Below are 25,649 nucleotides of genomic sequence, written 5' to 3'. Positions count from 1 at the left end.
AGGAGGGGAGAGGCGTGGACCAGGCGGCCGGGTTCAGACTCTGAACTCTGCAGGCAGCCGCCGCAGCAAGATGAACTTGCTGGGGGCGCGGGGACCCGGGCTGCGGCCGAGGGGGGCGTGATCGCAGAAAGCACAGGACCCCGGGCGGCTGGCCTTCCTGCAGGCGGTTTGTTCCCGGGTCCCGGGCTCATTTCCATGCCGAGAGCCTGACATCAGAGCACCTTTTGTTGCTAAACGCTTTCTTTTGCCTCGAGGGGAGAGTCATGTGGAGCTGGAAGAGCTCATTTTGAAGAGAGGGGTCCCTAGGAGCTGCTCCCCAGTGCCCGAGGCACCAGGGTCCCCCCTGCAGGGCGCAGCCAGGCACTGGCGGAGCCGCGAGCCGTGCGCCTTAGTCATTGGGCCGCCTTCCCAGGAGGAAGCGCCTGGCGGCGGGGCGAGCGGCCCCGGGACAGACTCGAGTCCCCGCGGCGGAGCGCAGTGGTGCCGGCTTCGCCTGGTGCTTCGCGGGGGCCGCGCCGCCGGGAAAGTTTCGGGAGTTGTCAGCCGTGCGCGCGCGCGCAGCCCGGGCCACCTGGACTGCGGTGGGGAGGGCATGCCCGCTGGCGCCGCCCGGGGCACCGCACACCCGGCCATGGAGGACGCGGGAGCCGCTGGCCCCGGGCCGGAGCCCGAGCCCGCGCAGCAGCCGGAACCTGAGCCCGAGCCGGAGCCCGAGCCCGAGCCCGAGACGGAGTCCGAGCCGGCGGCCGGCATGAGCGAGGCGTTCTCCCGGCTCTGGACCGATGTGATGGGGATTCTGGTGAGTTACCTGGGGAGCCCTTGGAATAAGTGGGTGTCCCTTCCTCGCCGCCTCACTTGACCTCTCCACGCCTCAGAGCTCTCCTGCTCTGATCTGGGTCCTCGGGGGTTAACCACCCCGTGGTATAGGATTTCAACTCCTAATTGAAAAAGAATCGGCCCCAGAGTCCATCAGAGACATGTGTTAAACGATGGGGTGTGATACTCTACAGTTTCATCTGGGACACCTGCTGACTTGCCGTGGAAAAGAGCGTGGATGGCTTAGAGGGGTGGATGTAAATAAATAAACGGTGTTGGCCAAGGACTTGGAGAGCTGGATTTGCCAAGAGGCTGATGTCAGTAAGGTTTATCTGGTCACCATTTGCTTGACCTGCAGATTTAAAAACTATAACAAAAACAAACAAAAACTAAAGCCCGTCTCCACACCCAGAACCTCCAAGTTTTACTGCCTGTGCGTGTTTGCAGTCCTGGGAACGACAGGGTACTTGTTGTTAAATGTTTGAGATCAGAAACAATGGCACTTCTTTTGCTAAATCTGTACTGTCATGTATTTTGAAATGTCCAGCAACTGAAAAACACCCATGGAGGTAGTATAACTTCTGAAAAGAGTTCTGTCTGGAGGTTGCAGCTTTAACCTGTTGACACTTTAATGCGTGGAGGGATTGGCATTGGTGGGGCTGCAAATAGTCCTGGTAAACTGGGGCCCGTGGGTGGGGTGTTATTGCAGTGAAACATTTTAATCCATACATAGAAAAGTCATTTTCATTAAAAGAGCTGGTTGAGTACCTCATTAAAAAAAAAAAAAAAAAGAAAGGAAAAGAAAAAAAGGCCCCAGCTTAACTTTGAAATATTTTTTCTAGTGAGGGAAGCTGTAGCTTTTAAAACAAACTCTTTGGAGAGTGTTAGAACAAACTTCTTGGAGGGTTCACATTTTTAAACACATCGTCCTTAAGTTCTTCTCCTGCTCTAGTTTGGGTTCAGTCCTTAGCCCTTCACTGGATTGTGTGCATCTTTTGGGCCCAAGGAATTGAGGCTTTCTGAGTCCCTGCTTTATCATCTGAGGAAGTGAGGACAAGAAGGTGACTTCTTGAGCGGCTGAGATTTAACCAAGTTCCTGTCTGTTGGTACCCTGCCTAGCCCTTGCCATACTATTGTTAAGTGTAGTTGTGTCGTCTCCCACCCATTTGCCACCCAATGAACAAAAGCTCTGAACTTAGCCCTGTTCTGCGCTGACCTCACCATCTCCAACACACTTGATCCCATTGCCATGGTCACTCTGTGAATCTCATCCTGGGTCTTCCTCTCTTGCACTGACTCTCTATCCTTCCAAGCATAATGGCCTAAACTAAGGACTGGCCCATGTAGTGGGTGCTCAGTATAAAAATCATTCTATTCTCCTTCTCCTGAAAAGGCGTTTCCCGCCTCACTTTTCCAGACATTGGTAGTCAGAGCTCCAGATACTACCATATTCAGGTCTCCATTGGCCTTTATGATTGTTAGAACTCATTGATGAGAACCATAAGATTGCTCAAAGTTCTCTGTCTGTTCTCGCCTTCTGCAAGTTTGAAAGTTTGTTTTTTTTTTTGTTTATTTGAATGCAAAGCTCCTCTTTGATAACATGAATATTAGAAATGAATGTTGATTCTACTGGAATTCTACAAGAATTCCAGATGGAGCATGGAATCTACTCAAGTTTGAAGATGGGATTTTTGTTCACCCAGCGGGAGACCTAGCCTGTTTCTTGGTTAGAGCCTTCATTCTGTAGATCTTCGGGCTCTGGGGACGTAGTTTCGATCCTTGTGTGGGATTTTATGCATTTCATTTCTTGTTAGGGTGAGGGTTGGGGGCAGGGTTGAAGAGATGGGCATAAGTTCAAGTGTGGGCTCAGGGCTGTTGTGGGGAGTGTGGCCAGCCATACTTTGTGAGGATGGTCTCTCTTTTCTGGTAGATTCCAGCGATTTTGGATCCCTTGTGGCTAAGTGTTCTTTGGCAGACTTAAAACATAGGGTGGGGCTCATAGAGTTCAAACCTGTTATTCAAAGGGCAGATGTAGGAGAAAAGAAAATATGTACTTCTTACCGACCGGGCTGATAGCTTGTGTGCTTGAAGAGGGTAAAGCTTGGCCCAGACAAGTTCAGTTCACTTAGAGCTTCCCGACCTTTATACAGTCTGCTTGTCCTAGGGGGTGAACTTGGGTGTGAAAGTTCTTCCTTAGTAAGATGTAGGTAGAGAAGACTGCCTGATTTCTCCTGCGCAGCTGTGGGGAGACACCAGGTCAAAAGCAAAGATCTCCATGTACTAGTAGAAAACTATTGCCCAAGTGTTTATAAGGAAACACATTTTTGGGGAAATAGATCAGGATAGCAGTGGCAATATGTGTATGTTTCCTGTTCTTGCTGATATCAAAGGCACTGCCAGCTAGGCCCATTTTGCATTTAAAATATGTGGGTTTTAAGGGAGCTCTGGTGGCCTACTGGCAAGAAGCTGCACTGTAATCCCAGAGGTACGTGGTTCAAATCCACTAGAGGCTGTGCTGGAGAAGGAGGGGCAAACTCCTCTTGTACCAGTCAGATCCAATTTGATGGTACACACACACACACACACACACACACACACACACACACACAAATAAAAAAAATATGTGGGTTTTAGCTGTCAACTTCAGCTTAGACAGGTGGAGTGACTTGACTGATGGGTGTGTACTTATTAATGACAGTGTCCTTCAGGAGCCCTCTATCAGGAGCGGGACATTTGACTACATTAGAGGTGTGCAACTCAGGTGCCCCGTGGAGGCAAGGAGGGTGAAACTTCATCCCACATACTTGAGGCATGCCGTCAGGAGGGGTCAGACCCTGGCAAAAGAAGTGTTGGAAGGGTCATAGAAGAAGACCCTCTACAAGATGGCTTGACACAGAAACTTACAGAGACTGTCACAATGGGCTTGAGCCAGGAAGCTCACACAACATAGGACTCGGTTCAGATCCATTTTTTACAGGGTAGCTCTGAGTTGTACATAGCGTCACCATGAGTTACAGGCAACTTGACAGCACATAAAACAACAAGCTCTGAGCTGGAGTTGATTTGTTGGCACATAAGAACAGCATAATTAACAGCCTCAGATTCACTTGCAAGAAACCAAGATTGTCCAATATTTTCAGCAAAATGCCATTTGCATGATTCTCTTCAATATAAACGTTGGGAAAGAGGGGATCAGAAGTGTCGGGGGAATTCTACATCCATACACCGTACAGATTTCAAGCACAGTTACAAATCTATTTTCTGAGATTCTTCTGTGCATCAAAGGAGATAAAAGTATTTTAGGTGAATTAGTAACTCTTTTCTGACAGTGCGGAGTAGTTAGAGGCTTCTGTCTACCTCGGAGATTTTGTTTGTTTTCAACCAGTGATAGATATTGTCCAAGAGTCATAAACTCAAACCCATTGATTCTAACTCATGGTGACTACCGGACAGTGCGGGGAACTGCCCAGTGGGGTTTCCAAGGTTGTAAGTCCATCCACTGTATATTCCTCTAGAGAAGCCTGTTAGAGTTGCTTCTTCCTTGGAGCGGCTGGTGAGTTCAAACCATTGACCGTTTCCGTTCATAGCCAATTGCTTAACCGCAGCAGCAGCAGGACTTTTTCTAAGAGCCTTGATCTCAGTAAACAGGAGATGTTGCTTGGGTTCATTAGGACCTAGTTTGCATTTAAATGGATTCAATCCATGCACAGTTCAGCACCAAATAGTTGCTTTTAGATAATCTTTAACAAAGTACTCATTTAGAGAAGAAATAATACTATAATTTATGGCATGAGAGTGTTTGACTAATGCTAGAATGATCCTTCGGTTCTCATAATGAATGCTAATAAATGAATGTATAAATAGGCATGGAATTAAGGGGAAATGAGTTTTGTAAAAACCCGAGATGGTGAGCGCCGGAGGGCAGGGTCAGAATCTTTGTTTTTCTGTCTCCAACAAAGTGCTGGAGAACATGGTTTTGGGGAATGAAAAGGGGGATGAATAGGAACAGTTGGTCTTAAATGCAGGAGTCACATGAAAACATAGTTTTGTAAAGACCCATGAATGTACTATAATCGGGTACACTGATGGAGATGTTAGGAAATCTCTCCCTGACTGAGCTACCATTTGGGTAATTTCAACATGCAAGCTAGAGTCCTGACCTGTCCACTGGAAATGGTCATGATAAATTGCAAACGTTAGCGAACATTAAGCAATTAATGAAAGTTGTGGTGGCCTAGTGGTAAGAAGCTGCATTTCAATCCTAAAGGCATGAGGTTCAAATCCAGCAACTGCTCTGTGGGAGAAGGATGGACGTTCTCCTTCTGTGCAAGTTATAGCCTCTGAGAATCTGCTGGAGGGTCAGCTATAGTTTACTTCGGACTGGACAGCACACAACAAGAACAAGCAATTAAAAGCTGGCACCCTTGTGAAATGTACCATTTTGTTCACTAAGTGTGAAAACTGTGGACTTTCTGAAAGGTTTTCTGAACATCTCACCTTTCAGCATGACAGGCCCAGGCATCTGCTGGGAAGTGTTTAATGAGTCAGAATCCTGTCGGATTTTGTGCTTTTATCTTTCACCCCCTCGGCGGTTGTAGACATAACATTCCTTTATGGGGGGGAGTAGTTGTTTTTAATTTTTCCTTTGGTTTTGGCTTCTCAATGCTTCTAGTGCAATTTTTAGAGTCTCTTCTGACACCTGTTTCTGTCTTTTCTTTCTTCTCTGTCTTAATAATGACCTTTTGCCCTCTTCCTGGATGATTTCCTTGGTGTCCTCCTACAACTCATCTGGTCTTCGATCGTTAGTGGTCAATGCCTCAAACCTGTTCTTGGGATAATTTTTAACTTAAGGTGACATAGACTCAGGGTTGTATTTTGGTTCTCAGGGACCTGCTTTAATCTTCTTCAGCTTCAGTTTGAACTTGCATGTGAGTAAATTGATGGTCTGTTCCACGGTTGGCATCTGGCCTGGTTTTGACTGCTGACATTGAGGTTCTCCAAGTATTCTTACCACAGATATAGTTAATCTGATTCCTGTGCACCCTTTCAGGTGAGGTCCATGCTTGTTTATTTAAAAAAGGTACTTGCAGGGAGCTCTGGTGGCCTAGTGGCAAGGAGCTATACTGCAATCCCAGAGGTACTCTGTTCAAATCCATCAGATGCTCTGCTGGAGAAGGAGGGGCAATCTCCTCCTGTACCAGTCAGATCTGATTTGACAGTACACATAAAAAAAAAAAAAAACCAACAAAGAAAACACCAAAACCAAACAAACAAAAAAACAATTAAAAATTTTTTAAAAAGGTACTTGAAATGAAGAAATCATTGGATTAAAGAATTCAACCAATTGATCTCCAGCCTTATTTCTATCACCAAATCTTTATTTTACAACTACCATTCAGAAGACATTGCATTGTGAAAGCCTGCTGTCAGAGAGTTCTCCAAAGTATGAGGAGCAATGATGTCAGTTTGGAGACTAAGGTGCACCCCATTCAGGTCATGATCTTTTCAATCAATCACTTGCTATGTATCTGAGAGTTGATTGATGAATAAGGATGACAGAAGAATGGATGCCTTTGATTTGTGTGTGAACTTCCAAAAGAACAAACAGATATGTCTTGGAGAAAGTGCAGCCAGAGTGCTCCCTAGATCCAAGGATGGTAAAGCTTCATTTCACATATTTTGGGCACTATGCTAGAAGTGGTTATTCCTTGGAAAAGAACATCATGCCAGTAGAGGTGAAAGATTAGTGAAAGAGAGGATGACTCTTTAAGGAGATGGATTGACACAGTGACTGCAGTAGTGGGCTCAAGAATGTCCGAGATGTTAAGGATGGCACAGGATAGGACAGGGTCCACAGCTCTTGCTATTAGAGTCCCTATGAATCACACTTGACAGCACATAACAATAATAATAACAATGGTTATTCTTAAGTGTAGAAAGGTTACTATATATGTTGTTGTTGTTATGTGCTGTCGAGTTGCTTGCGACTCATAGCGACCCTATGTACAATAGCCCTAAACTCTGCTCTGTCCTGTGCCAATTGCACTGTCTCTGACATTCCCATCCCGATTACCCCAGTCACTGAATCAATCCACCTCATAGAGGGCCTTCCTCTCCTGCGCTGTCCCTGCACCCTCCCAATCATGATGTCCTTCTCCAAGGATCGGTCTCTCCTTACAACATGTCCAAAGTATGTTAGACGGAGTCTCAGAATCCTTGCCTCCAAGAAGCCACCCGGTTTAACCCTTTCCAGGATAAATCTGTTTGTTTTCTTAGCAGTCCATGGTACTCTCAATACTCCAGCACCACAGCTCAAAGGCATCAATTCTATTTCTATCCTCCTTGGTCATTGTCCAACTCTTTTTTTTTTTTTTGGTGGCCCGTACGGGGATTGAACATTGTCCAACTCTTTGATGCATAACAAGTGATTGCAAAGACCATGGCCTGTATCAGACACACCTTAGTCTCCAGAGAGACACCATTGCTCTTCAGTACTTTGGAGAGTTCCCTAACAGCAGACTTTCCCATGGCAATACGCCTTTTAATTTCCTGGCTACTGGTGCCGAGAGTGTTGACTGTGGAGCCAAGCAAACTAAAGCTGTGAACAATCTCAATCTTTTCACCATCCATCCTGATGCTGCCAGTTGGCCCAGTGGTGAGAATCTTTGTCTTCTTGACATTGAGCCTCAATCCATATTCGAGGCTGCAGTCCTTGACCCTCTGCAGCAAGCGCTTCAGGTCCTCCTCAGTTTCAGCGAGCAGGGTTGTGTCATCTGCATAACGCAGATTTTTGATAGATTTTCTGATAATTCATTTCGTAAATTATGATGGTTCTTTAGCATCTGAACACCAGGATTTATTTTTGTATATCATCAAGCCAGAACCAACCGTGGCTGATTTTCAGAATAGGTTTTCAGAGGCAGTAAATTGTATGAAAGAAGATTGCCCATCTTTCTCCACAGATGGGTTTGAACTGCATACTCTTGCTTTGACAGTGCAATTCCTTACAACTCTCCGGTGGCCTAGTGGCAAGAAGCTGCAATGCAATCCCACAGGCACTCGGTTCGAGGACACCAGCTGCTCTTCAGAAGGATGGGTAGTCTCCTCTCTTGAGATTAAGCTGCCTCTGAAAACTTGCTAGAGGGTCAGCTATGTGTCGGTCTCGACTCAATGGCACCCAACAACAACATCAGGCCACCAGCGGTTTGGTGATATAATTCATGGCAAGTTGTGAGGCTAATGCAGGGCTGCTGTCTCTGGTTAAATCCACTGGTGACTCCATGGGAGAAAGCAGTGTCCGACTGTGATATCTACAGCTTCAGAAGCCCAGTGGAGAGTTGGCTCTGACTCTGACTCTGAAAGCAGTGCGTTTCATTTCCTTTCCAAGATGTTGAATTTTATTTTTGAAGTGTGTTCAAGTCCCACTGAAGTCCCTGGGCTGCACAGGTTATTCCAAGGCAACCCTAACAGCTCAGGCTCATTGCTGTTGAGCTAGAACCGTCTCATAACCGACCCTCCGCTGAGTTTCCAAAGCTGTGCATGGCCCAGGAGGAGATTGCTCATCTTTCCTGAGCTGAATCACTGGTGGATTGGAACTGCCAGAGGTGCCTTTGCAGTAACAGTGAAATTCCCAGAGGACAGGGCCACCGCATTTCCCTCACACTAACAGTATGTACTGGGAAACCAGGATCTTTTCCACAGGAGAGAGATAGGCAGTTTCTTCTGTTAATATTAGTTGTTGTTATGTGTGGAGTCTACTATGACTCAAAGAGACCCTATGCACGATAGCTCTGAAGGTTGTCCTATCCTGAGCCAATCTCACGGTCTCTGACACACCTAGCCCCATTACCTTGTCATTATGTCAGTCCATCTTATCCTGGGTCTTCTACGCTGTCCCTTCACTCTTCTGAGCATGGTGTCCTTCACCAAGGACTGGTCCCTCCTGGCCACGTGCCCAAAGTATGTGAGAAGAAGCTTCAAAAAACGGTATTTATGGCCTTGGATACTGGTGGAGGGAGGGTCGCTATGATCGGAACCAACTCGGGAGCTGGGGGTTTGATTGTTTGAGTACCTGGCACTAGGTCTTTAAACCTTCCTAACTGTCTCTTCTGGAGACGCTGTATTCAAAATGGTCCAGCGTCTGACTTACCGTCATAGGCTGTCCTACAACACAGCCTCTAACAACATTAGGCTGTCCCAAACGCCTGGTAACAGAATTGTTTACCTTTATACCAAGAAGGTTGGAAAGGCACCAAAATCTGCATGTGGTGTGTGCCCAGGCCGACTGAGAGGGGTCTGTGCTGTGAGACCTAAAGTTCTCATGAGGTTGTCAAAAACAAAAAAGCATGTCAGCAGAGTTTACGATGGTTCCATGTGTGCTGAGTGTGTCCATGACAGGGTCAAGCGAGCTTTCCTTATTGAGGAGAAGAAAATTGTTGTGAAAGTACTGATGGCACAAGCACAAAGTCAGAAAGCTAAATAAAAAGTGGTGCATGTTTAATAAATTCATAGAATTTGTTCTATTAAAAACACAAACAAACAAAAAAAACAAACTTCCTAACTGTGACCCCGGGTGAAGCTCTGTTAACCACAAGGTTGGTGGTTGGTGGTTGGAGCCCAACTCTGCGGGATGTGGCCGTCTTGCTTCCATAAACATCCACAGCCCACAGCCTTGGAGACCCTGGGGGCACCTGTGTCAGGCTTGCTTTTGGTTTTTCAACTGTGAACTGGAGAAGGAGAGAACTGGAGGGGGTTAGTAAGTGCCTATTGTTTGCAGGATCCTGCTATGCACACCTCCCCCAAACTGAAATTTCCTCTGTTTTCCTACAATTTAACACCCATTTCCCTACAGTGCTTTCTAAAGATCCATTGTCTCCAGAGCCTGCTCCTCCCTCCCCCAGCCCTGTGAGAGTTACAGATAAGTGTGTTGCTGTCTTCTTTGCACAATATGGATGTGTCTATCCTGTCTATACTCCAAGCCCTTTCTTAAAATCCTCTCTGGTTGCTTTAGGCAAAGTATAGGGGAGAGGAGAGGTTGTTGAAAACAATAGGGGCTTTTAACTTACACTTCATTTACATGTTGTTTTGGGTGGGGTCTGACATTAAGCCCTTCAGCTATTGCCTTCATTAATTGTATATTCTGGAATTTCAGTGTCATCCTCAATTTGTAATATTCTGACTTCATTTTAGTCCGCTCAAAGTAGACAAGTTGGCTGAAGGTGAGGGACTGAGGGGACCTTGGAAATGCATTCTCAGAGAGGAGGAACAGAAGGGCCGAGAATATCAAATACAGACCAGGACCTGGACATCCAATTTTCAGTTCTTTCCAAAGACAAAGTTAATTTCGCTCATCATTTTGACTCAGGTGGCTGGCTATCTTTTCCCGGGAAAGGTGAGTCCTCATGCTCCGTGATGAGTGAGTCTGTCATTGCTCTTTCTCTTTTCATGCATTTTCTACCCCCTTTCTGCGTTTGTTTTCCTTTCTCTGTGTCTTCCCACCACCCGCCCTCCCCCCACCCCAGCCTGTAGCTTTCCTACTGCCACTTGGCTTGTTACAAATGTCCTGATTTTTCATCTTTTACTCCAGTTTGGTTAAAAACTCCTCAACCAAGTCCATTGGCAACATTCACTGATGCCAACTCTTGGTTACTCTAAGGTTTGCTTGACTGTTATTTTTAGATTTTTTTTCCCCCCAGTTCCTCGGGGTGGTTTTAAACTCATTACTTTTAGGCTAGTTCTTGTTTGCTGTTGAGTCCAAACTAACTCACAGCTGACTCTCCAGCAGATTTCCGGAGACTGTGAATCACCCATCTTTGCCCCACAGAAAAGCTCTTGGGCTTGAATCACCAGAATTTGAGTTGTCGGCAGCAACTTGCCTCTAGGCCCCAGAGCTCCCTCTTCAGGTTAGTTCTCGCGTACTGTTGAGTGGGAACTGACCCATAGCTTACCCTCCGTGGGTGTTTAGAGGCAGTCAGTCGCAGAGGAGGAGATTACCCATCTTCCCCAACTCCTCGTCCCCCACTGGTAGCTTCGAACCAGGTACGTTTGCATCCTCATTCCAATTCCTTACCACTAAGCTCTGGCCTAGTAATGATAGAGAAGCTGAGCTGCAGTCCCAGAGGTACTTGGTTCAAATATACCAGCTGCTCTGAGGGAGAAAGATGGGCCATCTCTGACCCTGTGATTTATTGCTGAGACAGGTCTTTGGAGAGGGACATCATGCTGGGTAGAGTAGAGGGACAGCGCAGGAGGGGAAGGCCCTCTATGAGGTGGATTGATTCAGTGACTGGGGTAATCGGGATGGGTGTGTCAGAGGCAATGCGATTGGCACAGGATAGAGCAGGGTTTAGGGCTGTTGTACATGGGGTCGCTATGAGTTGCAAGCGACTTGACAGCACATAACAACAACAACAACAATTAAGATCTAACTCATCATTCATAATGTTCACCTACTCAATGTTTCTGAGAGTGTCTTACACTCGATGGCACATAACAACAACAAAAACCCGATGGGGAAAAAAAGCCCAACACAACGACAACACACCCTTCCGCATCAGCTATGAGTCGTTTTGGACTTGATGACAGACAAGAGCTCTGTTAGGGCAGTAGAAGAGCGTGATTGTCTCCAGCACCTCATCACTAGCACCTGCCTAGTTCAGAAGGTGGAAGCCCAGGTCCGTGGGGAGAGGAGTGAGCGCTCACAAGTGCTGACACTCGACACTCATGGCTGGTCAGGCCCGAACTTACTTGCTGTCACCAGGACTGTTTTGTAAAACCCTTCTGGAGTGATGGCTAATGTGTGAGGCTATTAACCCTGAGCTTCAGGGTTCAAATCCACTATCTGCTCTGTGGAATAAAGACAGGCAGAGTCCTCCTACAAAGATTCACAGCCTTGAAAAGCTGGTGGAGGACTGCTCGGAGTTGGAATCTACTTGGACAGCCATGTGTGTTTTGAGTTATCTTAAATCACTCAGATAATAAATTGAGAAATTAGGCTTTGTATCTTGTGGTGGGTTTTTTTTTCCCCCTTCTAAAATTAACTGCCAGTTGTGATTTGATAGCTTATTGATTTACATATCTGTTGAGGCATTTGTTGGGTTTTTTGTTTGTTTTTGATGTGAATGATTGACAGAAGTATTAGCCACATGTGTCTTTGGCATCTTGAAAGGTACAGTTTTGCAGGAAAAACAGTCACTTCCTCCCCTCCCTGCCCTCCTAATGCCCAGTCTCAGGGGGTGCAGTAGACCGGAAGCTCAGAGGGCAGAGTCCAGCAGTTGCAGGGGAGGCCAGTTCCCAGAAATTCCTGTCGATCTTGGCCCTGGTGGAGGATTAGGGAGTAGAGGTGGGAGGACGAAGGTGCTGGGCAGCGTGAGGCCAGACAGAGTGTGGTGTGGGAGTGTGCAACACCGGGGTAGGCGAGAAACCACTGCAGAATTGGTTAAACAGCACCAGACAGGATTGCTCCTTGTGTTTGAGAAAAGTACGGGAGGCCAGTGTGGGCGAAGGGTCGGAGTTGCGAGAGTTTGGAGGAAGAAAGGGGCTTTTAGTGATTCAGACCTGAACTCCAGGCCTGTGAATCACATCAATTATCTATCATCTAGCTTCCACCAAACCATCGCTGTTACCCCAGATCTGAATTAACAAGGATTGCTGCCTGGTGATGATGCTCTTTTGTAATTCGTTTGAGCTCTAGAGTGGGGCGAGAGAATGCTGGGAACATCTTTGAGCTGAGCTGCTGAACATCTTGTGATCTTTTCCCTGAGCGTTCTCTTACGTTTCTTTTCTTCAGTCTTCTTTTTCTTGTTGTGTATCTCTGAGTTGGATCCGACTGGCACAGAAGGAGATTGTCCCTCCTTCCAGCGGATCATCTGGTGGATTTGAACCACTTCTCTTCAGGATTGCAGCGCAGCTTCTTGCAACTAGGCCATCAGAGCTCCCCTTCTCACGTTTCTTATAAATATATACATATATGTTTATCTGTCCACTTCTACCAGAGTGAATGCTATGCTTTCTTAAGAAAGAGGACTGTAAGGGAGCTCTGGTGACCTAGTTGCAAGAAGAAAGATAATTACTTGTTACTCATATTGATAGAATAGAAACAAAACTGTAACTGAATGACACTTTAAGCCCATCTTTTAAGATCAAATGCTAGAGGGCAGAGAGGTTAGAGCAAGATTCAGTTGTACAAAATTCATAATGAAATTTGTAGCTCAGTTTTGTCCAAAAAAGGAACCCTATCACTCAAAAGTTGTAACATATTAATGTTTTATTCTCCTTAATTTGGCGCTTTAACTTGAAAAGATTCATATTGTTGATGGGATTGCTGAGAGTAGTAAAACTCTCTGGATGACATCTAACAACATTTTTAGGTGTCAGAAATGTGTATATAAAAAAATAAAAAAAATTTTAAAAAAGAAATGTGTATATCCAGTCTTATTAATTTTTTAAAATCTATTTTCATTTTACTTTGAAAATCTCTTTAGATATTAAAAAGACAATTGCACAGATTATACGCAAGGATTTCATGTATCTTTCATCTAGCTTTCCCAATGTTATAGGCTCTCTAACACTTGTAAAAGGAGTGCTGGTGACCTAGTGGTAAGAAGCCATGCTGAATGGCACACAACAACCACCACAACAACCACCCCAGGATAGGAAGCTGTGGTTGTGTGGTCCATAAGGAGTTACAATGCCAACCCAAAGTGCCACCCTCTGCTGGTTCTAATTTACATGTTGCCCCATAGGAGAAAGATGGGCAAGTTCTTCCTGTGTGATTTATACCCTTGGAAAACCTGCTGGAGATTAGCTATGAGTTTCAACTCAACAAAAATTAGTTCAAGGGTTAGTTTTGAACGCTAGTTAAGAGTTACAGCCTGGAAAACAGGTGGAGGGTTGCTGTGAGTCGGAATCAACTAGATGGAATTAGGTGACCCCCAGTATCATTGTCTAACCCAGAGAACTGGCATTGATAAAACACTGCCTAGTGTATTCTTTGATAGAATGTTGGGATGCTACTGATTGACCTTGGGTTGAACACTTAGCCGTCATAATTCCAAGTGGGGTGGTTGATGTTCTCACTGTGGTTCACACATGTTTAAATGAAAACAAAGCCTCTGCTAACAAGTACATTCCAGCTGACGGACCCTCAGTTGGGTCTCTGAGGCCATGAATCTTGAGGCTGCCACACCTGGAGCAGCTGCTGATGCAAACCGTTGACTAACATTTAACCCGCAATGCACCAGGGCCCCTTATCCTTCTCATAGTGGGCATGTAAGAGATTTGTAAGTAATAGATGAAAACAGGTAGAAACCAAGATTACAAGACTTAACCAAACCCTCTGGACTCAATTTGAGGTAAAATGTAACCGCGCAGTGTTGCCACTTTGCAAGGAGGCTGCTCATTTCTTGATCACTTCACTTGTGCGAGTGAGTATTCCTCGTTAACTTTGCACCCGGCCGGCTCTCGAGGGTCCCTTCTTTTGTTCCCTGGGCAGCATGAATTCTTTATGGGAAAGACCATCTCCTGGGGGATGGCTGCCCATCTGGTCAAGTCACACAATGCAGATGTCTCCATCAAAGGCACTGGCTGTCAGCACATTCCAGTGGCTCTGAGTTGCAGAAGACAAGAAGGTTGGTAATGGGATTGTTTTCTCCCTGTAATCTGTATTATTATTTTTTCCCCCCTTCCATTTCTGGAAGGGTCGTCTTTGTCTTACCTTTCCAAGATGATTGGGGGATTGCTAATGAATTAGGATTTATAATGAATGTTCTTCAGTCTCCTGTTCCTTGTGGATCATTTGTCAGTGGAAATGCTGGCACCTCTCCTTGGGGAACTATGATAAATATTCAGTTCACTGTTGATTTTAGGGCTTCATTTGTTCGGTTAGCTTTGCTGCAGGTAGTGAGGGAGGAGAGTCTGGCACATCTGAACCCAGCTGTGGCTTCATTCTTTCTCCTGGCATGCAGATAATAGCAGAAGGAAAAATGAAAGGAAAGCATACACTGTGAGAGGCATGTGGGGTTTCTTTTTTTAAAATAAAATTGCAGTTGAAGAGCCAGATTTTTTTTTAATCAAGGAATTTGTCTTGAATCTCAGCTACGTTTAAACTTGATTTTAAGCACTCTTGACTTTGCTAACTCTAACACTTTTAAAACTTGCATCCACCAGTATGTTTCCTCACTCAGAGCTAAAGAAAATGCTCATGTGTGCTTCGAAAAAAGGTAATCCTCCTACATGAAGTCATTATAGGAGAAAGACATACAATAGACCAAGAATAAATATCTTCGCAATAAACTTAAAACAAGCTGTTTTTTTTAAAAAAAAACAACAAACCAAAACCTTTGCTCAGAAAATAAACCATCTTTGTAAAATTCCTTGATTAGAAAGTACCAGAGCTTCAAACAAAGTAGAAGAGTCAAGAGAACCTTAATTAGTGAGTTGAAACATTTGAACACAAACTTTTAACTACACATTTCTTGTAAGGGTGAAGTATGTGGAATAATTAATAGAGCAGGAACAAGTTCAAATCCTCGTTTCAACTTTTGGTCCACATGTGACCTGGATGCTTCCCACGCTGTGCTTCAGTTTCTTCATCTGTAAGATGAGAATGGTAGCGCACCCCTGGGTTTCGGTTGAATCACTAGAACTGAGAACAGGGTCAGAGAAGCAGTGAATGTTTGTTTGCTGTGATTGGCTGCTGTGGAATTGATTCTGTTTTGGAGTGATCCCACCTGACAGTAGGCCTTCATCATAGTCTAGAACTATCTGTAGCATTTTCTTGGTTGTGATCTTAAGTACACTAGTAGATAATGTTGTAGTAGATAATGTTGTTCTTGTTGATTGCTGTCAAGTAGATATGTAGACCTTTCTTAAAGTCATTGGGTGGGTTTGAACTACCAATCTCTTAGTTACAGGCTTGCACTTAGCTGTTGAGCCACTAGTGTTTCTGCTTAAAGTTTTCCCTCTTCTGATCTCAGGTTAGTTTCTGCTCATTTTGACCCTGTTAGAGGAGACATGTCCAAGAGGGTTTTCAAGGCTGAAATCTTTATGGAACCCGACCCAGCCATGTTATTCTCCCCTAGAGCAGCTGGTGGGTTTGAACTGCAGACCTTTCTGGTAGCAGCTAAGTACTTAGCCACCTGAGCCATGAGTGCCTCCCAGCCTGGCTAAGTGCTCCTGTGCTATAGGGGGCACAAAGAGGTGAAAATGTATTAATGGTCACAGATAATATTGATTGAATTTCGGTCAAATGTTCTTTCATAATACAGAATTTAGAAATAAATGTATAACACGTTTCAAAGTATAAACCTTTAGGTTATATATTAGGAAAATATGCATAAAAAAAGGTCTCCTTCTTCCAGAGAAAGTATGTATGAATGACATTGAATAGCTAGAATTTTTTGCAGACAAGAAGATATTTGTAATGAAAACATATTTTCCATTCAAAGAGGATCCAGATTGCTATTTCCAGTTTACTTTCTGGCTAAGTGGCATAATAATTTAAGAGCTCTTTTAAAGAGTTGATTTACTAGAAACATGTAAAGTATTAAAAGCATCTACTTAACTAGCAGTTTCTTATTTTGGGCTTTGGACTTGTGAAGGTACTGTATGTCTGTTTTCATGATTCTGACCCTCAAGGTGGATTGGCACAGTGACTGTAAGAATAACCTGGTGGCACATAATAACATCAACAGTCCTTTTAAAAAAAAAATATAAAGGTTGTTTCTTCCAAGGTTTCATTGAATTAGCAAGTGATTCTGTCAGGATTGCAGATGATTCACTCTGGATCTTTCTTTGAGATGAAATTGAAGAGTGTTCAGTTTCAAATGAGGTTATTATAAGGTTCTCACATGGTATTATGGGACAACCGTGGGCATTGTAAATGAGTCATCATTCAGTCATACCTACTCCTCACTTACTGACATGGTTAGGTTCCAAAGATGTAACCACGTCCTTAAGTGAAAATAGTCATTATAAAAAAAAAATGGAAGATGACCACATCACATCACAGCAGTGGAGGATAGCTACATTGTTATGTAACTGCCAAAGCATATCATTAAATAACTGCTACGAAGTATCAATATACAACTCCCAACGTTCATCCTTATGTAACTGCCAAGCCACGAGAATCATGATCCAGCCAAGGTGACACCCGACTTTAACCATCACCAGGTCACTCTGTGGAGTAGTTGTCCTCTACAGGTGGAATGGCTCTGAGTTGGAACGGAGTCAGTGACAACTAACAGTAGTCTAACAGAGGTCCTGTTGTTGTTGTGTGCCATCTCGTTGGTTACACTGTTTATTCATTATGCAGTAGAATTGCCCCATAGGACTTCTTGGACTGTAATATTTAATACTAACATTTTCAGTAATTTAAGGAAGGGGCCCTGGTGGTGCAGTGGTGGCACACTTGACTGTTAATCAAAAGACTAGTGGTTCAAACACAGTCCATGGAAGGAAGATCTGGCAGTTTATTTCTGTGGAGATGATCGCCTAGAAACACTATGGGGCAGCTCTACTCTGTTCTCTAAAGATCACGAACATGACAGTGGCCTTGGGGTTTTAATTTATTAATGTCCATGGGAGCAGTTGACCAGGTCTTGTCTCCCATGGATTAGCGAGTAGGTTTGAACTGTAGACCTTTGACTAGCAGCCTAGTGTTTAACTGCTGGGGCTCCTAGAGCAAAAATGTACCTGATTCACTGTGGATATGACAAAAAGTAGCATTTCTTCATTGTTCTTTGAAGAAGGATGATAAGTCTAGGATGGCTTCACCGTTTAATAAGCTTTCTTTACGGAGATGGGGAGGGTGGAACTTCATTATATACTTAAAGAAACAGGAGAGATTTTTGAATATTTGAGAAAGTCTATAAAATCTGCTGTCAGAATACTGAGAAGCAACGATGTCAGTCTAGGAACTAAGGTGCGCCTGATCCAGTGTATGGTCTTCACAATTACTTGCTAGGCATCAGAGAGCTGGATAATGACTAAGGATAATAGAATACTTGATGCCTTCGAGTTGTGGTGTTGGAGAAGAGTCTTGAACATGCTGGAACATCAAGATTACAATAGGTCTGTCTTGAAGAGGGTGAAACCAAGTCCTCTTTTTGAAGCTCTGTCTCCCATAATTTTGTCATGTAGCCAGGAGAGACTGGTCTTTGGAGAAGGACATTATGCTCTGAAGGGTGGAAGGAGTGCGGGAAAGGAAGACCCCAGTGAGATGGGTTGTTACAGTGACTAGGACAAAGAGGGTAGGTGTGTCAGAGTCAGTGAGACTGGCTTAGGAGAGGGCAAGTATGACAAGTATGACATAGGACTGGTATGAGTTGCAGGCAACTTGATGGCACATAACAACAATAACAACAACAACATAAAGACTGTGAACATCTTATGCCAAAGATAGAAAACATTATTTTCTGAATTACGGTCTTATTAAACTCTTCCTCAGAACTCATGGTTATAGTCCAGTAGGGAGTGCATGGTCTTAGGTATCCTGTGACCATGAGAGCACCACGGTCATGTGTGACATTGAGGTGCTGGTCTTTGATGGAAGAGCTTGACAACCTGGATGTGTAGGACGGCTTTGTCTTGTTGAGACAATTACAAAATGGAAACTTTATCATGAGCATTCATCCTTAACGGAGGCGTCAGATGAGTCACAAATGGTGCAGGAGACATTAAGTAAAATCCATGTGATGTAACTTCAACATTTGCAAGAGCAATCCACAGTTTCAACAGGATAAAATGCTGTAAAATGCTGTGCAGTTCCCCCCCCCCCCCAAACATTCTTTGGTTTGTATTTTTTTTTTTAATGTTTAATGTGGGTCAGGTGAGTCACGCACCGACCCTCTGTATCAAAGAGTATTGCAGCCCTTCTGCCTTGTTGGTCACTGACATGGAGGCGCCTTGGAGCTTGCATCTGTAGGAGCCAGGATCCCTTCTGGAGGGGTAGAGTTTCCATAGAAACCAGGGGGAGAGACAGATAATATGTTCCTTAAACAATGAGTGATTTTTTTTAAGCACCCACATCTGTTTTGTGCCTTTGTGTCAGTCCAGATTAATAGCAGTCTCATAGGAAAGAGTAGATCTGCCCTTCAGGGATTCCTGTGTTTGCTAGGTCTCAGTGGTTTGTTTGAACTCCAGGTGACATTGTGTTTATCAGAATGGAACACCCTGCCCTGTGATGTCCTCACAAGGAGCCTCCCCATTGCCATTTTTATTGCTAAGTAATGTTGAGTAGACCCATATTGACCCTGTGAGCAACAGAACTGACCCCTGTCCTAGCCTGGGCCAGCCTCACAATCTCTGACACACTCACGCCCATTGTTGCAGTCACGGTGTCAATCTATCTGGTTGAGGGTCTTCTCCTTTGCCGTCCCTCCACCTTTCCAAGCATGGTGTCCCTCTCCAAGGAACTTGCCTGTCCTAGCAACGTGTCCAAAGTATGTGAGTTGAAGCTTCATCACCTTTGCCTCCAAGGAGCACTCCAGCTGCACCTTCTCCAGGAAACACCTGTTTGTTCTTTTGACCATCCGTTGAGTCAGTGACAAGTCGTGGTGACTCTCCATCAGACTTACTACAGGAGGAGAAGACTCATCTTTCTCCCTCGAAGATACACTGGCATATTTGAACTGCTAGCCTTTGGGGGATGGTTGGTAGGTACCATCGAGATGACTGTGACCCATAGTAACCCAGGGGGACAACAGATTTGAACTTGACCTTATCCTGCTCCATCTTCAGTCTTTACTATACTCAAGCCCATTGGCGTGGTTACTGTGGCTTAGCCATCTTGTTGACCCTTCCTTTCTTTCTCTTTGCATGAGACCTCTTTCCAATGACTAGCCCTCCTGACAACATGCCTGAAGTATACAAAGATAAGCTTTACCATCCTTGCCTCTAAGGGGCGTCCTGCTTGCACTCTGTCTAGGACAGACTTGCGTGTTTCTTTGTCAGTACTTGGGATATTCAGTACTCTTCTCCCAGCACCAGTAAGTGAACTGAAACCACCAAATTTTTGCCTTTCAGGAGAATGCTGAACTCTCATGTTGCCAGGACTTATAGGTAGAGACTAGAAAGACAATGTTTACCAGTTGTATAATTTCTTGCAATGACACACACCTATCTTGACTCATATAATACTTTCATAGCTACTGGTAACCACTCTTGTTGGCAGCCAACGTTCTTTGGCTCCATAAGCGATTTAGGGCTCCTGGTACCATTGTCAAACATGTCTGTATTTGACTGCTCTTATTTAATACCCATACTTTAGTAATTGTGAGTTGGTTTTGGTTTTTGGAGTTTTAGGTTTGCAAGTTAATTATTTTTTTTTAATAGTTAAAAGCAGGAACGTTTATTAAGACAAGAAAGTTGACAGAGGAAAGTTTATGATGACAGACTCTCAGAAGAGAGTGAACCCATCTTTAGAGAGATGAGAATAGACAAAGTTCATCTATTTTAAAGGTAAAACACTGAGATTCCCTATTGGAAGTAGGGTATATCTGCATGCAAGGGGATTATGGGTTTTACAGAGTTTCCAGGTAAAGCAAGAAATGACTCATGGTCAATTTTTTCCCAGTTCCTACCCAGCCTGCCTGGCTCCGGGAGTCTGGGATGCCATGATGCAGGCCAGCGTGGGAACTACTCTGTATCTTGCAGCTCGCCTGTAACAAGAAGATATAAGCAGGAACCAGTGTCTCCTCATCACCAGCTCTGACAGCTTGCAACCAGGTCTAAACCAGCAGTTCTGCTTCCAGGATTTCAAGTTGATCTTCCTGCTGGGGAAACCAGGAAGGTTGACATCATGACACTGCAAACAACAGACTCCTCGTGTCAGCTGAGAAAGCTTTCAAGACACAATGCAGTTGGCTTTGTGATAATAAATTCGGCTTTAAAAAAAAGACTCAAGGTTTTAGTTGGTTTTCCTGCAGACAAGTTTGAGGATGCTCCGTTTCAAGCCCTCACATATAAAGGAGAAAATCCAGGTCGTGTGTTGCTCAAGGGCACCGGGTTACAGATGATTCCAGAGGCCCAGCCAAGAACCCAGGGAACAAGCCAACGCAAGACTGTTTGGATCCTGAATTTGCTAGTCGGGTCAAGATAAGAGCCGGATTATGCAATGCACTTGGCAGGCAGAATGAGTGACGCTCCCAGTGTTGTTTTGGTAGAAAAATGATTTGGCAAAATGAAGGGGGTTGGGAGAGGGAGGTTAGTGACTACGGCCCATGAAGGTCCAAATAAAAACAAGCTTTATTAGAGCAGAGAAAAGCAGGCCTCTGTGGTGCAGCAGGGCATCGGGCGTGAATGCGGCCATTGTTGCTGTTGCTGGGGGTTGCCATGGCGTCGAGGCTGACTCCTGGCGACCCACGTGTGCAGAGTAACTGCTGCTCTATAGCGTTTTCAAGGCTCTGACCTTTTAGAACCAGACTTCCCAGCCAGTTCTGGGGTGCCTTTGGGTGGCGCCTCAGATTATCAACTGCAGCTAGTAGTTGACTTCTTAACGGTTTCATCAAATAGAGTCAGATTCTTAACTGTGTTATATATATATGTTTTTTATTGTGATAAAAGATAGCCAAAACCACTTGCCAATTCAACATTTTTTATGCGTGCAGCCCAGTGGCATTGATTATGTTTATTATGTGTGACCATCACTAGTCTCCTGTTCTAGAATATTCTGCCCCCATTAACATTACTCACTGCCCCTGACCAGTGACCCTTGCTTCCAGGCTTTTTTTTTTTAAAAAAAAATATATTTTATTTTATTGATTTTAATGAACATTTACAGAGATTTTGGATTTCCATTCATTCATTGTTGCATTTTTCTCCCTGCCCACCTTTCCCCCCCAGTTTGCTCTTCTCTTTGAAAAGTAAAAGAAAAATTCTTTCATTGGTATACAAGCCCCCCCCCCCAGTACACTCCACTATGCAACCTTCATTCTGGATTCTTGTCATAACCATAATATTCCTAGAAGTGATATCTCTCTCTCTCTTTCTTTCTTTAACTGATTCTCTTTTAGAGACTCAGTTGATTCTTTGGCTTCTGTGTGTACAATACTTATTTAAACATTTGGTGTTCTTCCTGGAAGGAACTCTTTGTAGCACAGTGATTAAGCACTTGTCTACGAACTAAAGGATCAGCAGTTCAAACTCAGTAGCTGGTCCAGAGAAGCAAGTGGAGGCCAACTGCTTCTGTAGGAATTACTGTCTTGGGATCTATAGGAATAGTTCCACTCTACTCTGTAGGGTTCCTACGGGTTGGAACTGACTCGACAACCATCGATATGACTTCTTCATGGACTGTGGTAATGGTGGTGGGTGTGTCAGAGACGATGAGGCTGGCACAGGATAGAGCAGGGTTCAGAGCTGTTGTACATATGGTCACTATGAATTGCAAGTGACTTGATGGCACTTAACAACAACAGCAACACAATATGTGTCTATTCTGTGGCTTACATTCTCTGGGGAACGTAAGTGCTATTACGCAGCAGAGTGTAAACTTGAATTTCTTACTGAGCTGGTGAGTTACCCTGGAAAGAGAATTAATACTTCCCACAGGTGTATTTTCTCCCTTAACAAGATATAAGAGAAAATAAAATTTCCAGACAAATACTTTGTTTCATCTCCTTTTGCATTAGGGAGCTCTAGTGGTGGAGTCTATAGGAAGCTGTGCTGCATGTCGTTCCAATCTATCCAGAGCTCCTTGGGAGAAAGCTGGGAATCCCTTCCCACTGTGATTTACAGCCTCAGAAAACTCATTGCAGAGTCATCTTTGGCTGGATGGCATGCAGTGGGATGGAGTTGGTTGATTGATTTTATTTTTTTTTAATTGTAGGGAGACTGTGTGGGAAAGAATTGATTAATTTTACTCACCCCCACAAACCAAAGGAACTTGGATGTTCAGTTGTCAGCACATTCTCTGGAGAACTTCCTCTGTGTTTCCTGTGTGAGTGTCCCGGTGCAGTAGTCAAAGAATTTTCCTCTTCCTTGTGGAGAGACTGGGTTCGGTTCCTGGCACTACATCTCACGTGCTGCCTCTCCCTGTTGGCCAATGGATGCTTGTGTGTTGTCACGAGGTAGAGCAGGTTTCCGTGGCACTTCCAGTTTAACAGTGAAGAGGAAGAAAGGCCTGGCAATCTGTTAGTGAAAATCAGCCCCATTGGGTCACCACCAGCCCATCTGCAGCCTCTGCAGCAAATCATGTGAATAGCAAGAAGAGGGAGTGTTTTGGTCCATGTGCAGGGTTCACCGTTAGCTGGAGGGAGAGGTAGCCCCTTCCAGCTCACAGCAGCCAGCCCGCCACCACAGCACTCTGCATTGCGCCCCCCCCACCCCACTCTACGTTGCATATGACTTTGATGCCCAGCAGCTCAATGAATATAACCAAGAATGTCCTACAGTGAACTACCCAGACATGTTTGAATGCTTTTTCCCCTCAAGGACTTTGGTCAGAGGTTATATTGTTTATTTGAAGGAGATTCTGTTTTTGTTTCTTTGATGGTTGAGATATAGTCTTCACTGAAAGGTGACCACCACAAGGACTTGCTTGTAGAACCCTCTTAACGAAGATGACATACAGCAGAAAGAGTTGATGATTTAGTAATCAGGGCACCAAGAATAATAGTAACTGTTGTTGGGTACCGTTGAGTCCGATTTCACTCCTAACAGCCCCAGGGGACAGAGTAGAACTGCCCGCCATGCTTTTTGACTGTAATCTAACAGGAGCACATCACCAGTTTGACAAGAGCATGTCACCAATTCTTTGTCCTGTGATCTGTAACCTGTAACTGCTAACCATTTAGTTAGTATCTTAGGACATAACCATTGTCCTGTCAGGCCTCCTTATAAAACCAAAAGCCCAAATGGCCAGGCTTACTGCTCAGATACAGACTGATAGAATCCCTCACAGAATGACCCTTGGACACCCTTTGAACCTGGAACAAAGCTCACCCCTGTGTCTTTACTTTCAGCCAAGCAGTAGGCGGGCTTGTAAGGTAAACAGTAACACCAGCGAGATGCCCGCTTTCTTGAACAGTCACCCACACTAGATCAAAGAGCCGCGTTTGTCCAGGGATGGAGGTCGGAAGACAGAAAGAGGTAGAATAAGAAGGATCTGAGTCACAGGGAGGAGGAGGAGGAGAGTGGATATTGTGCTTAATGCTATAAAATAAAATGTGTGTCTGTGGATGGAAAACCAGCCCGCTCTAGAAAATAACACGGAATCACAAGAAACATGATAGCAATTCCATTGCCCTTGAGTGGATTCTGGGCACTGAGGGGACTGTAGAGCAGAGCACAGCCACGCCACAGGCCTTCCAAGGCCCTGCATCTTGATTGAAGCAGACTGCCTCATCCTGCTCCCACAGAATCACCTGTGGCTTCAAACCCTTGACCTCTAGGTTAGCAGCTGAACGCCTTCATCAGAGCTTCATAGGACTCCTCATTGGTGTTGACTCAGAATTGACTCAGCTGACCCTCCAGCAGAGTGTCGGAGGCTGTGACTCACAGGGGAGGAGAATTCCTATCTTTTTTTCCTTGGAGCAGCTGATGAATTTGAACCACCTGCCTTTGGGTTGGCAGAGCAACTCCTTACCAGTTTGCTACCAGAGCTCATATAGTAGCTAATAGCTAGGAAGCATATATCAAACATCATGCTTGGAAGGGTGGAGGGACAGCGCGGGAGAGGAAGGCCCTGATGAGATGGATTGATACAGTAACTGGGGCTGGGGGCGGGGGTGGGGGGACGGTGTAGGTGTGTTGGAGTCAGTGAGACTGGCCCAGGATTGGACAAAGTTCAGAGCTATTGTACATCGGGTCGCTATGGGTCACAGGTATGCAATGGCATACAACAACAACAACAAAAAACACAACAAACATATATTATGTTCAATACCAAGGTCTTTCCATGCACTATTATAATCTTCCAAGTGCCCTTGTGAGTCAGGTGTTTTGTGATCTTACAGAGGAGCACGTTTGCACTGTTGGGGGAAAGAGGAGAGTTCATAGAGAAGCTTGATTAACAGGAGGAAGAAAATTGAGGCACCAAATAAGCAGGAGTTAGTAAAAACCATTAGCACAGTTAGGGTGGCATAGAGACCCTGCCAATGATCCTTTGTCCCACTAGAGATATGTCAGAAAAAATCCCTCCCTGGAGGTGCTTCTTGTGGTGGTGGTGGTGCTGGTGGTACACCGTGGAGTCAGAACAGACTCAGGGCTGACCCTCCAGCAGATTTTCAGAGACAGGAAGAAATTGCTCATCCTGCTTTCTCAGAGCGGCTGGTGGGTTTGAACCATGTGCCTCTGGGACTGATTGCCTTTGGGAAGGGTAGATTCTTACCACTAGGCCACCAGAGCTCCCCTAAAGGTGTTTGGAGAGTGACCAGAGGGACAAAGGTCCAGGGAAGGCTAGTCACAGATTCTTTTCTGGATGATGGTCTTACTGTGTCTGGGATTCCCTCCTAGGAATGAAATGGATTTAGGGAAAGGGAAGAAATGACCACGTATCCCATCATTGTACCAAAACAAGGCTCAGCTCGGTGCTTATGACTTCATTCCCTTTTCTGCCCACCACTGTTATCATCTATCCCTTGTTACAGATGGATAGATAGGTAGGTGGATGACAAGAGAAGGTGAGGTGAATTATGGTGAGGCAATGGGGACTTAAGAATGCTTTACTTTGGAATGCTGGAGTGTTGGAATTGAATGGAAGTCCCCAAAGACAACCCTTTTAAGCCCTTGCTTCCCACCACAGTCACTGGCCAAGATGGATCTGGGAGAAAGGGTAGAAAGAAGACAGTTAGCTTAATAAAAACTAATTGTGTGTGTGTGTGTGTGTGTGTGTG

General features: G+C 44.8%; 1 protein-coding gene across 1 annotated transcript in view; it reads left to right on the top strand.

The window, feature by feature from the left end:
• The first annotated feature begins 631 nt into the window (after nt 1–631).
• The window catches only part of SASH1 (SAM and SH3 domain containing 1), a 283,556-nt gene continuing 258,538 nt past the window's right edge, over nt 632–25,649 (top strand). Inside the window, exon 1 of the mRNA XM_006891650.1 lies at nt 632–799. Within this exon, the coding sequence (XP_006891712.1) occupies nt 632–799 (168 nt within the window). The remainder of the gene's footprint in view (nt 800–25,649) is intronic.

Source organism: Elephantulus edwardii, unplaced genomic scaffold (genome assembly GCF_000299155.1).
Source record: "Elephantulus edwardii isolate Elephantulus edwardi_28Jun2011 unplaced genomic scaffold, EleEdw1.0 scaffold00102, whole genome shotgun sequence".
NCBI lineage: Eukaryota > Metazoa > Chordata > Mammalia > Macroscelidea > Macroscelididae > Elephantulus > Elephantulus edwardii.
This window is presented reverse-complemented; position numbering and strand designations above follow the sequence as displayed.